The sequence below is a fragment of the Marmota monax genome, unplaced genomic scaffold (genome assembly GCF_021218885.2).
Source record: "Marmota monax isolate L192 unplaced genomic scaffold, Marmota_monax_Labrador192_F-V1.1 WCK01_AAM20220418_F8-fsc00284, whole genome shotgun sequence".
Classification (NCBI taxonomy): domain Eukaryota; kingdom Metazoa; phylum Chordata; class Mammalia; order Rodentia; family Sciuridae; genus Marmota; species Marmota monax.
This window is the reverse complement of record NW_026694275.1, coordinates 1,183,631-1,199,005: the sequence shown is the minus strand read 5'-3', so window position 1 is coordinate 1,199,005 and position 15,375 is coordinate 1,183,631. Positions and strand designations below refer to the sequence as shown.

The 15,375-nt window shown below is 35.2% G+C and overlaps 1 protein-coding gene across 3 annotated transcripts in view; it reads left to right on the top strand.

Annotated features, from left to right (window-relative positions):
- The window catches only part of Kif4a (kinesin family member 4A), a 144,372-nt gene that overhangs the window by 45,185 nt on the left and 83,812 nt on the right, over positions 1-15,375 (top strand). For all 3 annotated transcript variants that reach the window (XM_046467084.2, XM_046467083.2, XM_046467082.2), the window contains exons 8-9: positions 13,536-13,652; positions 14,275-14,450. In XM_046467084.2, coding sequence (XP_046323040.1) covers positions 13,536-13,652; positions 14,275-14,450 — 293 coding nt within the window. The remainder of the gene's footprint in view (positions 1-13,535; positions 13,653-14,274; positions 14,451-15,375) is intronic.

Below are 15,375 nucleotides of genomic sequence, written 5' to 3'. Positions count from 1 at the left end.
TTCCAGAAGTGCTACTTGTGCCCCCATCTAATCTCCACAAAGGGTAACCACTATCCAGACTTCTAGTCCTAGATTAGTTTTGTGGTATGGACTTCTTTGTGTCTGACTTCTTTCACTCAGTGTAAAGTTGCTTGACAGCATATAGCATGCCCAGTCTATTTTGAATTTCAGATAAGTGACAAATTATTTTGAATGTGTGTCATACTTAACATTAAAATGATTCTTCAGGCTGGGATTGTGGCTCAGCAGTAGGGTACTCGCCTAGCACGTTCGAGACCCTGGGTTCAATCCTTAGCACCACATAAATAAATAGTATAAAGCTATTGTGTCCAACTACAACTAAAAAAATATTTTAAGAAATTATTCTTCATTTATCTGAAATTCAAATTTAATTGTATATCCTGTTTTTTTCTGAATCCAGTAATATTTCTGAATCCAGCATATTTGTGAGATTCATCCATAGTATTGCATGTAGTTGTAATTCATTCATTTTATATAGTATATTACTGATGAATACAACTCAGTTTATTCTTTCTACTGTTAGATGGGCATTTGGGTAATTTCCATTTGGGGCCTGTTATGAATAGTGCTTATGAATAGTTCTGCTATAAATATTTTTCTACAGGTATTTTTGTTGAACATATGTGCCCAAATTCCTTCAATCCCAACTCCCTCTGTAACTGCTACCTTTAGAGTCAAGCACTTCAAAAAACTTCACACTGCTTAGCAACACTTGTGATTCACTCTTAGTTTCATTTCTTTGGTAAAATATAGCATATATACAGATAATTGTGTAAGTCATGTATATAGTTTAAAAATAAAGTGAACACCCATGTAACAACAACTTAGGTTGAACAACAAAACCCTTCTAGCAACCATGCATACCACTCTCAGGTTATGACCCTTCCCTTCCCTCTCCAGGTAGCCACTGATATTTGCAATAGTGATTCTCTTACTTTTCTTGGTAGGAGTATGTATGTGTATATGTATGTATTTGTGTGTATATATGTATCTCTCTCTCTCTTTCACACACACACACAATCAATGGCATCATTTAGGTGTGTGTGTGTTGGTACCGGGACTTGAACCAGGAGTGCTTTACTACTGTTACATCCCCAGTCTTTTTAAGTTTTTATTTTGATACAGAGTCTCACTAAGTTGCTGAGGCTGGCCTGGAATTTATGATCCTTCTGCCTTAGCCTTCAAAGTTGCTGGGATTAAAAGTGTGTTCCACGTCACATGTCTCATTTAGTTTTGTTAATGATTAACCTTTATGTGAATGGAATCATAGTATATGTAATCTATAGTGTCTTGCATCCTCCACTCAACACTATTTGAGAGATTCCTCTGTTGTCTATAGCTGTGTTTCGTTTCATTTCTATATTGTATTTGACCATATGACTATACTATTTTTTGTTTCTACTGTTGATGTATATTTCAGTTGTTTCTAGATTCTGACCATTATCAGCAATGCTCATATGAATGTTCTTGCTCATGTATCCTGACGTATTTGTATAAGAATTTTCTATATTATATACCCAGTAGAATTGTTAAGTCATTGGGTACCTATACTCCAAACTGTTTCTTCCAAAGTGTGTATTCAAATGTATGAGCATCCTTGTCACTTCACATTCCCCCAACATTGTTTTTTTTTTCTGAATTTTAAGTTTTGCCACTTAAGTAGGTGTATTTTTTAATGTTCATCCCCTTGAGGGCTAAAGGGTCGATCACCTTTTCATATTTTATTTCTCATGTATATTTTCTTTTCAGTAAAATGCCTGTTTGTCTTACTTGTTTTTCCGCTGAGTGCTGTGTTTTCTTACTTGTTTTAAAAAGTAGGTTTTTTAATATGTAATCATTCGTATTTATATTTATTGCAAATCTCCTCATCCCTGTGTGTTTTGCAGATATTTACCCTCTAATCTCTGGCTTATCTTTTTACCCTCTCACATTTATTAGTACTTTGTTTTGTGTCATATTTAAGAAATTCAGTGTGTGTATGTTGGTACCAAGGTCTTCACAGAGTTCTTCCTATATTACAGTTTTGCCTTTCACGTCTATGTCTTTAATCTACCAAAAACTATTTTTTGTACATGGTATAACGTAGGGGTCCCATTTTCTTTTTCCACATAAATATCCATTTCCCCTAGCACTGTTTATTTAAAAATCCATCCTTTCCTTCCTAATAAGCAGTGTCCCTCCTTTTCCATGTCTGCATATTGTATGAGTGTATCATCATATATGTCATATTATATGCCTTTTTTGGCTTCTTGATACTTTATTCCATTAAATCAAAGTTGAGCCAATGCAGTAGCATATGCCTATAGTCCCAGTAATAGGGAGGCTTCTAAATTTATACATATAGATTTAGTCTTTCTCCATTTTTTTTTTTTTGTCGTGTTGGGGATCAAACCCAGGGCCTTGCCCATGCTAGACAAGCTCTCTACCATTTGAGCTATATCGCCAGCACTCTGTCTCCATTTATTTAGAACTTCTTTACTATCTCTCAATAATTTTACTTGTTAAAGTCTCATTTTTTCTATTCTTAAGTATTTCTTATCTTGACAGTATTGTAGGACATGTTTAAAAATTGTGTTATCTGGGTTGGGGTTGTACCTCAGTGGTAAAATTGCCTTGTACGTGTAAGGCCCTGGGTTTGATCTTTAGCACCACATAAAAATAAATAAATAAATAAATAAAAATAAAGATATATAAAAATTGTGTTATCGAGTTAAAATATACAAACATTAAAGTATAACCATCATAAGTATATATGCTGAATTTTCACAAACTGAACAAACCCACATAAGTAACATGGATTCTTTTTATATTTTTATTTTTACTTTTAATGTGAATTAATTGTGCATATTAATGGGGTTCAGAGTGATATTTCCATACATGCATACAGCTTGCATAATCAATTCTAACTTCCTTTTATTCACTCTTTCCCCATCCCCCTTTCTAACCTCTTAGATCATATTTAACTCTCTTTAAAAGCTTTCATTTTTTTTGTCATCATCTTTAACATATTTATCTGCCTTCTTTTTCAAGTAGAGGAACTGTTTTTAAATAAAACCTTCTAGCAAACTCTAATATCTGAGTAGATTAAAACCTTATTTTAGGTATATGTAAATTTATGTTAAAATTTATAGCATTAAGTAAGTCAATCTTCAAGCCATAGAATATTATAACTTTTTATTATCACAATCTCTTTCTTTACATTAACTTGCATATCAAAAGTTTCCATGATAAAAAATGCAATATATCCAGCAAAGGACTTGTATCTAGAATATATGAGGAACTCTTAAATCTCAAAAGTGGAACACATCCCACTGGAAAATGGGCCAAGATATGAACAGATATCTAACTAAAGAGCATAAACAGATGACAATAAGCACATGAAAAGATATTCAACATCCTCAATCATTAAGGAAATAAGAATTAAAATCACAATAAGATATTACTGCACACCTCTCAGAATAGCTAAAAGAAAACTAGTGACAGTGCCAAATGCCTGTAAGAATATGGAGAAATTATCTCTCTCATACATTGGGAATAGGAATGTAAAAATGTTTCACCCACTCTGGAAAATAGTCCAACAGATACCTGTAAAACTAAACATATGCTTTCCATAAGACACAGTAATTGCACTATTGGGCATGTATATCAGACAAATAAAAAAAAATGTATGTTCACACAAAAACCGGTACAGGAAGGTTCACAGTTGCTCTATTCATAATAGCCCAAGGCTGGAAAGAACCAAAATGTCGTTTAGCAGGGGATGGTTAAGTATACTGGTACATCCATGCCATGGAATAATATTTGACAGTAAAAAGGAATGCAGTATTTTTGATGGATACAACAACTTGGATGAATTATTATAAGTAAGAAAAAGCTAATCACAAAAGTTTACATACTGTGATGCTTCTATAACATTCTTTTTTTCACTTTTTGAAATTCGACATAAAATAAAATTTACTTATTTTGATGTTCTATGAGTTTTAATACATGTGTAGAGTCATATAATTAGCAGCACATCAAGGATATTTAATAGTTCTTTAATTGCAAACTACTCCCTTGTTCTAGCTCTTTGAAATCAGACCTTATCACCAATCCTAACCTCTGGCAACCACTAGTTGATTCTCTGTAACTGGTTATAACTTTCTTGGAATAATAAAACTACAGAAGAGAATAGATCAGTGGTTACCAGGAGTTAGGAACTGAGAGTGGAGGGGGAAGGGATACCTATAAAGGGTAGCACGAGACAGCCTTCTTGTGATAGGAAGGATAGTTCTGTATCTTGATTTTGGTGGTGGTTAGATAGTTATGCCTATTACATAATTACATAGAACTATACATATGTGGACATACACAGAGTATATATAAAAATAGTGAAGCTAAATAAGGTCTCTGGATTGTACTAACATTGATTTCCTGTTATGATATTGTCATACAGTTGTTACTATTGGGGTAGGTTGGGTGAAGGGTGCCCAGGACCTCCTTGGAAATTCTTCTGCAATTTCCTGAGAATCCATAATTATTTCAAAATAAAAGTGTTTAAAAATACCATATGACAATAGTAATTTTTTTCTCTTTCCACAAATCCCTAGTTTCACATCCCTAGATAATTTCTCTTTTTATACAAGTATTATGTACACTGTTCCACTTTTCGCCATATTTTTTGTACTTGATATATTTTTTTAGATTGTTCCACATCAGCATGTACAGGTCTACCCTATTGTTTTCCATATCTGCATATTGTGTGAGTGTATCATCATATGTATTATATTATTCCTCTATTGATGAATATTTCAGTTGGTTCCAGACTTCTGCTATTAGAAATAAAGTTGAAGTGAACATTCTTAATTTTTAGTACATGACATGATAGGAATTATGGATGACACTTTCAATTATGTTTAATGTTTTACATCTAATTTATTTCAATAATTTTTCTCTGGTGACACATTTAACAATAAAATCCTGGCTCATACTGATAAATAGTTGGAAATAGACATTTTTTTAAAAAAACAAATGTTTTGGGGCTGGGGCTGGGGCTGGGGCTCAGCAGTAGTGCACTTGCCTGGCATGTGTGAGGCACTGGGTTCAGTTCTCAGCACCACAAATAAATAAATAAATAAATAAATAAATGTCTATCAACACTAAGAAAATATTTTTAAAAAAATTTTTTTAAATATTTTTTTAGTTGTAGCTGGACATTTATTTATTTATTTTTATGTGTTGCTGAGGATCAAAGCCAGTGCCCCATACATGCTAGAGGAGCACTTTACTGCTGAGCCACAACCCCAGCTCTGGAAATACACATTTGTAATGGTCCACTTTACAAAATCAGGATTATCTTCAATTATTAAACTGGTCTAGGAGCTTGAATTAGGAATAGTAGGAAATTCAAATCCTAGGTTGGATCACTATAAATGTCTAATAAGACATACCCAATGCTTAAAAAATGCACTGAAATCATCTTTATTTTTAATCTTTTTAGAATTTTCTTTTTTCTCTTCTTTTTATTGGTGCATTATAATTATACATAATAGTGGAATTCATTGGGACATATTTGTATATGTATACAATATGACAGCATAATTGGTCAATTTCAAAACCATCTTTAATACCATACCATCTTAATATATGGAGTTTCACATTCATTTGTTGCTACACAACTGACTGATGCAATGATGAATGTGTGCATTGAGGAATTGCCTCAAAGACTGAAGAAAAATTAATTAACCTTGATGTACAAGGTAATGTGTTAGTGTGTTAATATTTGATATATAGGACATTGTAGTGAGTTATTTAAGTGCAGTTTTTGAAATACCTTTAAAATAGTGCACAACAATTTGTACTTAACCACTGAACTGTATGTAGACCATCCCTAATTATGATGATTCCACTTATGAATTTTCAACTTTACACTGGTACAAAGTGATAATGTATACAACAAAAACTATACTTCAAATTTTGAATTTGGTCTTCTCTAGGTAGCAATAGATAACTCTCTCGTGATGCTGGATATGGGTGACGAGCTGTAGCTTCCAGTCGGCCACACATTCATGAGGACAAACTGATGCTATAGTGTGCTGAGTTGCTAAGCTTTGATATTTGGTAGCTTAGATGTATTAAATGTATTTCGGCTTGCGATATTTTCAACTCATGATGAGTTTAACATGATATAACCCTGTCAGGAGTTGAGAAACATTTGTACTGTCATGTACATTTTACCATAACAAAAATGATATTTAGGGCTAGGCCTGTGGCTCAGTGGTATAGTGCTTGCCTAGCATGTGTGAGGCACTGGGTTTGATTCTCAGCACCACATATAAATAAATAAATAAAATATATAAAAAACAAATTAAATAAATGTCTATCGACAACTAAAAATATATATTTTTAATTATATTTAAGGGCTGGAGTTGTGGCTCAGTGGCAGAGCACCTGCCTGGCATATGTGAGGCACTAGGTTTGATCCTCAGCACCACATACCAATAAATAAATAACATTTTAAAAGAATTATATTTAAAGCAAAATCCGAATTACATTTTCAGAAACTTTGAAGTATCTCTGTTTCACTAAAGTATCCCTATGATTCTGAGAAACACAATTTGACAATCACTGTCCTATAAGATAGACACAAATACCTGAGCATTACATATAAGGCCCTTTATGATTTGTCTCTAGCTGTCCTCTGACCTCATTGTTTGCCATATTCCATGTCATAACTTGCATTATACTCCTATTGAACTACCTAAATTCTTAAAATATTGTTTCTTTCATAAACATGTGTCTTGACATACGTTATCTGCAATACCTTTACACTCTTCTTTCCTACCTTTCCCTTCTCCATCAGCATTGTCTTAGTCACCCTTCATGATTCAGCTCAAACTTCAATTCTTATCTGGAGTGTACCTTCCCAGGTAATGTTTTCCACTCTTTCCTATGATAGCATGTTTTAACTCTACATTTCTTTTCCTCTAACACTATATCTATGATCGTTTGTATGCCCATCTCTTCTTCTGTGCACTCCTTGAAAGTAGGCTTATTATTTATTCATCTTTTTATCTCTAACACTAGCTAGCACAGTTCCTAGAGAATTTTACATATTCACTAACTCTTCAATGAATAAAGAACTTGAGATGTGGGGTGAGAAAAGTGGCAGAGTCCAGAATGAATCAGGTTTGCTATTGGTTGGGTGGCAGGTTTAGAGGGTGAGGCAATGCAAAGGAATAGTGCTGGAAGTGAAACAAGTTTGTATTGAAAGACAAATACTGTTTTTTTAGTGATTTTGTGCAATATCTTAGCTCAGTGGAGGTATTCAGTAGGCAGTCAAAGTACAGATTTGGACATCGGGAAAGAGGTTTGGTTTGGAGATGCAGATTTAGGGAGTCATTAACATAAAGGTATCTATTGGGACTCTAGTTATGGATGAGATCACCCAGGTAGAGTGTATATATTAAGAAAAGACGTAAGACAGTCCTAAGAGAATACCAACATTTAGTGGGTGCATATAGAAAGAGTATCCTGTAAAATAGATGGTGAATGATTGAGAATGGCAGACATGGGTCAGGTGCAGTGACATATGCCTGTAATCCCAGCAACTTGGAAAGCTGAGGCAAGAAGATCACAAGTTTGAGGCCAGCCTGGGCAACTTAGTGACTCCAAGCAATTTAGTGAGATCCTGTCTCAAAATAAAAAGGGTTGGAGATGCGGCTCAGTAGTAAAGTACCCTTGAGTTCAGTATCCAAAAGAAATTAAGAAAAAGAAAAGAAAAGGGGAAAGAGAATGAGAATGAGAATATGGGAGACACAGTATTTGCATGGCTCTGGAGAGGAGAATGTGAGTTCAAGAATAGTAAATTTAGATTTTCTAACAAACCCGTCTTCTTAGGGCTAAGTGCCTCTTCTCTCTGTGGTACCTGGTGCCTCTAAGTAAACAAATTAACTCCTTCATATAGGTAGAGATTAAGACCTCAACTTTGTAGCCATAATACCTACATTTGAATCCTGACTCTGCTGCTGTGTGACCTTGAGCAAGTTTCTTAATCTCTTTGTGTCCCAACTTTCATACCTGTCAAACAGGGGAAATAATGATATCTACTTTATAGGACTGTTGTGAAGGTTGGATGAGTTAATATGTGTTTTTATTACTGTCATCATTATTGTCCCTCTGCAGGCACTTTAGGTTGAAGTTTCCTCCATCTTGTTATGTTATTTGTCACTTCTCCACCTGTACTCTAGAAATATGTTGAAACCTCCTGCCTACTGATATATCTTCTCCTAGGCTCTGTGATCTTGTGGGTTAGTAATTATTTTACTCCTTTTAGTGATGTCTTAGGAGGGAGAGGAAAGAAATGCTGAGGGCCAGTCTCCTGTGTTTGAGCAGAATTTCCCATGACACTGTTATTTTTATATATGAGTTTACTTGAAAACCCATTTCTGTATAGTGACATTGATTTTTTTTATTGGAATTATTTGTGTCTAGATAATTATGATCTTATTTTTTGAAAGTCTTCTATCCTTTTGTTATTTTCCCCTGTAGACTTTTTCCTTAGGATCACAGCTGTCTTTTTTCCTGAATTTTGGAGATTATTTTCTTAAAGACTGGAGTGCTGATGTTTGTCCATGTCCCTTGGTCCCCTTACAACCAGATTTCCACCATTTTACTTATATAGTCATTTATTCTTTCTATGTCCATTTGAAAGCCCATTTCTTTTATTAGGCACAGTACCTTTTGGGTAAATAAATTCTCATGAAAGTAGATAAGGGATTTATCAGGTACTCTGCATTCAGCTCACCTGACAGCAAATATCCAGATTATCCATGTTTCTCTACTCATTTAATAACTTACATGTAGATATCTCTTTATAGATCACATTTGATTTTTATCACTATCCCATGAGGTGTAAGGAAGTATTGCCCTGTTTTATGGATAAAGTAAAGTTGCAGTATCTTGGGGTTGGGGTTGTGGCTCAGCAGTCTAGCATGCGTGAGGCACTGGGTTTGATTCTCAGCACCACATACAAATAAGTGAAAATAAAAGTCCATCAACAACTAAAAAAATATTTTTAAAAAGTTGCAGTATCTTGTCTAATGTCACACACATTGCTAAGTGATAGAGGCAAGAGTTTGATCTAAGGTTCTCTGTCTTCCATTCAAGTCCCCTTCTCACTCTATCCCCTCTCATTAGTTGCCTCCTTAAGTTTTATGACCCATTTGAGTCCCAGATCATTCCCTTTCTCTTTGACCAGGAAGACCATATCTACACTATAATATTACTTCAATTTTTTCACCATAGTTTACTCAACCATTTTACTTGCCTTAGGCTCATTTGTATTTTCGTCACATATAGAGCAAGTTTCTCAGATATGGAACTATTGACAGTTTGTGTCAAATAATCAAGGTGGGAACTACCCTGTGCAATGTAGGACATTTAGGATCATCTTTGGCCTTTACCCACTAGGTGCCAGTAGCACACATACTTCTCCATTAAGTTATAACAAACAAATGTTTCCATGTATTGGCAAAATCCCCTAGGAAGCAAAATTGCCCTAAGCATATAGAACTACTTCATTCCCCTCCTACCTAGTTTTTCTCCCTTATTTCAAATGCAAACAAAATTTTCTGTTCCATTTGTTAAACCCATTGTAATGTGCCTCCATGGTAGCTTTGAAGTTATATTTCTCTTTTAATGTAAAAACCTCTTCTTTATTATTTATTTGTTGCCATAGTGAACAAGCACCCAACAGTACTGAGCAGTAGTCTTAAGTCTCCTTGCTTTATGTATTTTCAGTTTTAGAAAAGAACTTCTGATCATAGCCATCCTTGATCAGAATTCTTGGTCTCTGGCCTGAGATTGTAGCTCAGTGGTAGAGGGTTTGCCTAGCACATGTGAGGCACTGGGTTCAATCCTCAGCACCAAATAAACATAATAAATAAATAAAATAAAGATATTGTGTCCATCTATTAAAAAAAAAAGAACTCTTAATCTCTGCAAACATGTTCTTTACTTCATCTGTGTCAAAAACATATCACTTTATTGCCTTAACAACAGAAAATCAAATCCTACTTTGTGATGATTTCTTTCTAGAGAGACGTTTATGTCCCTCAGTTCCTTTTCTATTCCAAAGCACCAACTCTCTTTTATTTTATTTTATTATTTTTTAAAGAGAGAGAGAGAGAGAGAGAGAGAGAGAGAGAGAATTTTAATATTTATTTTTTAGTTTTTGGCGGACATAACATCTTTGTTTGTATGTCGTGCTGAGGATCGAACCCAGGCTGCATGCATGCCAGGCGAGTGCGCTACTGCTTGAGCCACATCCCCAGCCCCTCCAGCTCTCTTTTAAAGAAGAAAAAAAAAATAATGACACCTAATTTGTCCTTAAGTCTTTTTTAAAAAAAATATCTTTATTTTATTTATTTATTTATTTTATGTGGTGCTGAGGATTGAACCCAGGGCCTTGTCCTTGCTAGGTGAGCGAGCGCTCTACCACTAAGCCACAATCCCAGCCCCTGTCCTTAAGTCTTTTGTTTTTGTGTAGATTACAGTAGCCATAGGTTCTTCTCAGGGTCCATCTGGAATTTTATTTGTTCCTTCATGAAGCTAAAGATAAAAGTTTTGGTCTACAGAAAAACCTGAGCAGTCACCTTTACATCCAGATGGGATCTGGGCCAGTAAGATGGCACCATGTTCTGTTAGGCTATAAAAGGAAAGTCCTAATACAGGGATTAGTAAAGTATTGGCAAGCAGATTTGATAAATCTCAGCAGGCTCTTTTTCCTGAGTGGAATAAATGGCTCTGCAAAATGGTATTTCTTCCAACTGGCAATAAAAGGAAAAAAAAGAGAGGGTTGCTTAAGGAAATTGTTTTTGTTTTAGATTGGGGAGATATAAGCATGTGTATAGACTGAAAAGAAGGAATTAGTGAAAGGAAAATGATTAGAAAGTCTAAGAGAAAGGGGAAAGATTGAAGGATCCCAGGTCCCAGAGAGATCATGGGAATAGAAATATGGACAGAGACAAAAGGAAGAGCCTTGAGAATAAAAGCAGCCATTTCCTCTGAAACAAAGGAAAGGATGAAGGAATGAATAATAGCAAAGGAAAGAATGTGAGGTGGGGAGAAGGAAGGTTAGGGAACCCTTGTGGATAACTAGGCTCCATAATGTATTAGGTAAAAATTAGTAGAAAGTAAAGGTAGATTTACAATCTTGAAAATAACAAGTATTTAGGATAGCTACCATAGTGAGTTAGATTAGTCAAGTATGAATGAGGAAGAAAAGATTTGTAATTGATCAATATTTCAGCTAAGGTCAATGGAATGCTTGCAATGGATCCAGTCCATTTGCTTATGTTATTTCTTCAGCACTGTATCCTCCAGATAGACACCTACACAGATCAGTTTAACCTATGTTGGGAATGGTGGAAGGTCTTTGATCCAGTGAGTGCTAAGGAATGGAAAACTGAAATATTTATCTAGAGGGTTCGGAATAGTTAGTTTAAGGCCCAGAAGAGTCTAATCTACTGACAATAGAAGGGTCAGTAAATTGGTAGCCATAAAAGTGAAGAACAGAATCTATGAAAGATGCAGTCAGAGAGAAATGTGGGGTTTGGGATCTTATAAATGTATTTGTCTCAGGTTAAAAATGGAGACCAAAATATGGCTGCAAAAGTAGAAGGTAGAGTAGGGCTAACAAAAATGATACTATTTGTCTTAGTCCATTTGTGCAGCTTTAACAGGAAACCTTAGACTGAGTAATTTGTATAAATAGAATTTTATTTCTCATAATTCTGGAAGCTAAGTCCAAGATCATGGCACCAGCAACATTATAGTCTGGTGAGGGTATCTCCTCACTGCATCCTTCTATGGCAAAAAAAAAAAAAAAAAAAAAAGTGGAAGGGAAAAAGAAAAAGAAACAGTGTTCTTATGTGGCAGAAGGGACAGAAGAGCAAAAGTCCCTCGCTAGTTGCCTCTGTCCCTTTTTATAAGGCATTAATCCCATCTACAAGGGCAGAGACCTCATGACCTAATCACCTCCTAAAAGTCCTTCCTCCTAATACAGATATATTGGGGATCAAATTTCAACATGAATTTGGACATTCAAACTATAGCACCATTTATGTATCATTTGACTTTGGTTTATAAATAGTATCTTATTTGATTCACACTACCACAAAATAAGGGGGATACATTTGTCTTATTTTATTGAGGATGTTACCCAAGATAAAAAAAGTTGGTCAGGGACAGAGCCAAGATTGCAGCCTAGGTCTATCTGATACCAAAGCCCATGTACTTAACCATTATACTGTATAGCCCTTTGCCGCAGTCTGTCTGGCTGCAGCAAAATAACCGGGGGGTGACGAATAACTTGTGTACGTTGATACAGCAGGAGTAGGAGCCGTTTATTGCAGGACAGGAGCAGTATTTATACATTCCACAGAGCTTATCTAATTAGCATAAACTAGATACATCAGTCAACCAATAAGGAATCTCCACACTTAATGGCTTGTTTTTGTTACTTCTCAAACCACTCCCTCAGGCGTTTTGCCAGGCACCATCCAGACTTGTTTACGAACTCTAACATTCCCCTGGCAAAATGCCAGGTGTTATTTTTGACTTGTTTACAGACTCTAACAGCCCTTCCCAGTAATAATGAGAAGTCATGTGTTTTAGAGGGACCTCAGAGATTATTACACTGTTTGGAAAAGCAAACCTGAGAATTAAATAAAATAAAATAAAATAGAAAAGAATGTTTACCCTTTTTTAAACAGTAAGCGGAAAGGTATTCCAGTGTTATATAAAGAAAGAGCATAGGACTTGACTGAAGTCCTAGGAATAGTGATCTTAGGCAGGGCATGGTGGCATACACTTATATTCCTAGCAACTCGGGAGGCTGAGACAGGTGGTTTACAAGTTCAAGGCCAGTCTCAGCAACTTAGCAAGGCCCTAAGCAACTTAGTGATATTCTGTCTCCAAATAAAAACCCAAAAGGGCTGGGACTGTAGCTCAGTGGTAAAGCACCCCTGGGTTAAATCTTGAGTACCAAAAAAAGAAAAGGAAATATCAGGCCCAAAACTGTTTAACCTCAGGCAAGCCATATAATTTTGAGCTAGTCTCCTTATCTGTAAAAGGAGAAAGATAGTAAAAACAATGACAATAAAATTGTAGAAAAAAAATAGCTGTGCATCCAATTTCACAGCATTAGTTTAAGGATTTTGATAATGGATGTAAGAAGTAAATAACTATATGGATGATTGTTGTCATAGTGATAGTTATCTGTCTACTTTGTTTCCATAGTGAAAGGGCAAGAAGTGCCAAAGGACTCAATTGTGCAAATCCAACATTTGGACATTTGTTCTTTGAACTTTACATAGAGGCACACTCAGAAAAGTTAACAGGATTAAGAAAATTCCTTAGGATTGATTACAGTATTTCTATGGGGTCTTTATTTCTTTTTTATTTCTCAGAAGAAATGCAAGTATATGTGAGATACTTTACCAAGCAATTTAAATTTTGTTTGCTATTATTAGGTATAAATATTAATAGAGGCCTCCTATGCTTGGGAAATGTAATCAGTGCTCTCGGCGATGACAAAAAGGGTGGTTTTGTGCCCTACAGAGATTCCAAGTTGACTCGACTTCTTCAAGGTAAGCCCAAAGTACCTCTAAAAATAAGAAAGAGTAACTGAGAATGATAGTGCTGAGCAAGCAAAGATGAGACAGGTAAAAAGCTAGCTACTGGGGCTAACACTACATAGCTGTCTAATTGATAAATAGAAGAGAGAGCTGTTGGCAGTCAGGTTTCCAAGATAATGGGAAAATGTCTTCATATATGGCTTTGAGAGCCAAGAAGTCTGTAGAGTGCCAACTGTACTTAGTACTTTGCACCTGAAAATGAATATGGTTAATGTTTCTTTATATAATAGTGTTGCTAAGCAGAATTCTCTGGAGAGTTAAAATCTACCTAGAGGGGGCATCCTAAGAATGTTTAATCACAATAGTGAGGCTCCTATGGGTCAGGCCACAGTTGTTTTAACCTGATTCACTGCTGAAATAATAGTTTCTCTTGATAATAGAGACACATTCAATAGTGTTCTAAAATATGTATCATTTTACATACTAGAAATCTTAAGAGTTTTTATATTAATACAAATAAGAAATTTGTAAATATCTTAAAAATTTTGTCACCAACCCAAATGGACAGCTTGTGATTACATCCTACCTATTTGATTTCATTTCCTTCCATGATTCTTTATTGTGTTTTTTTCAGATTCTCTAGGAGGTAATAGCCACACTCTTATGATAGCCTGTGTGAGTCCTGCTGACTCCAATCTAGAGGAAACATTAAATACCCTTCGCTACGCTGACAGAGCAAGAAAAATCAAGAACAAACCTGTAATTAATATTGATCCCCAGACAGCTGAACTTAATCATCTTAAGCAACAGGTATAAGGGAATTAAAATTTTATGGGAAAAATTATGTGAGTAGAATGGTACAGCTTCTGTTTGTCATATTTTCCTCTGTCAGAATTTTAGATATGTTTGTTAAGTATTGTTAGTTTGGTGACCTCTTCAAGTAAATCCTATTAATATGTTTGCTGCACTTCTAAGATTGGAGGTAGCATTGGAGAGTTCACTGAAAAAGAAGTGAGCAGTGAGAGATGAAACAAGAGATGTAGGCAAGGCCCAGATTCTGAAGTTCCTTATATAACCTGTTCAAGAATTTGGAAATCAGCTGGAAAGTATTAGAGCCATTTAAGGGTTTTAAATAAGAGGGTGATATGATAAAATGTGTGTGTTTTAGGGAGATAATCTCAGCAAGTATAGAGAAAGTAGATTAGAGGTGGACATGGCTAGAAGTAAGAAAAGAAATTTGGCTGTTATAATAACCAGGTAAGACCTACGGTCTGAACTAAAGGCAGTAGCAATAGAGATAAAGAGAAGGAGATAGTTAGGAGGAGAAAAACAAGAAGGAACTAAAATATATAGAACTTAAGTGGTAACATTTGATGTGGGAAAATTAGGGTGAGTGGGGAGAGTTGAAATTGGTTCCCAACTGAATAAATGGTAGTGCCGATCATTGAGTCAGGGAATACAGGAGGAAAAACAAGGTCAGGTAGGAGAACTGGAAATTATGAGTTCAGTTTGGTTAATTTTGAAGTTGAATGGCTTCTAGGACTTGTAAGTAGAAATATTCAAATATAGCTGGCTGTATGGGTTTGATGTAGAGATGTCTTAGCTGAAGAAACAGGTTCAAGAGTCAATAGCATTAGATGATATGAAGTTATGGAGTGGATAAAATCAAAGAGTACTTGACATATTAAAGTCACTCACTAAATAATTGCTGAATGAGCAAATGAAGAAGAGAAGG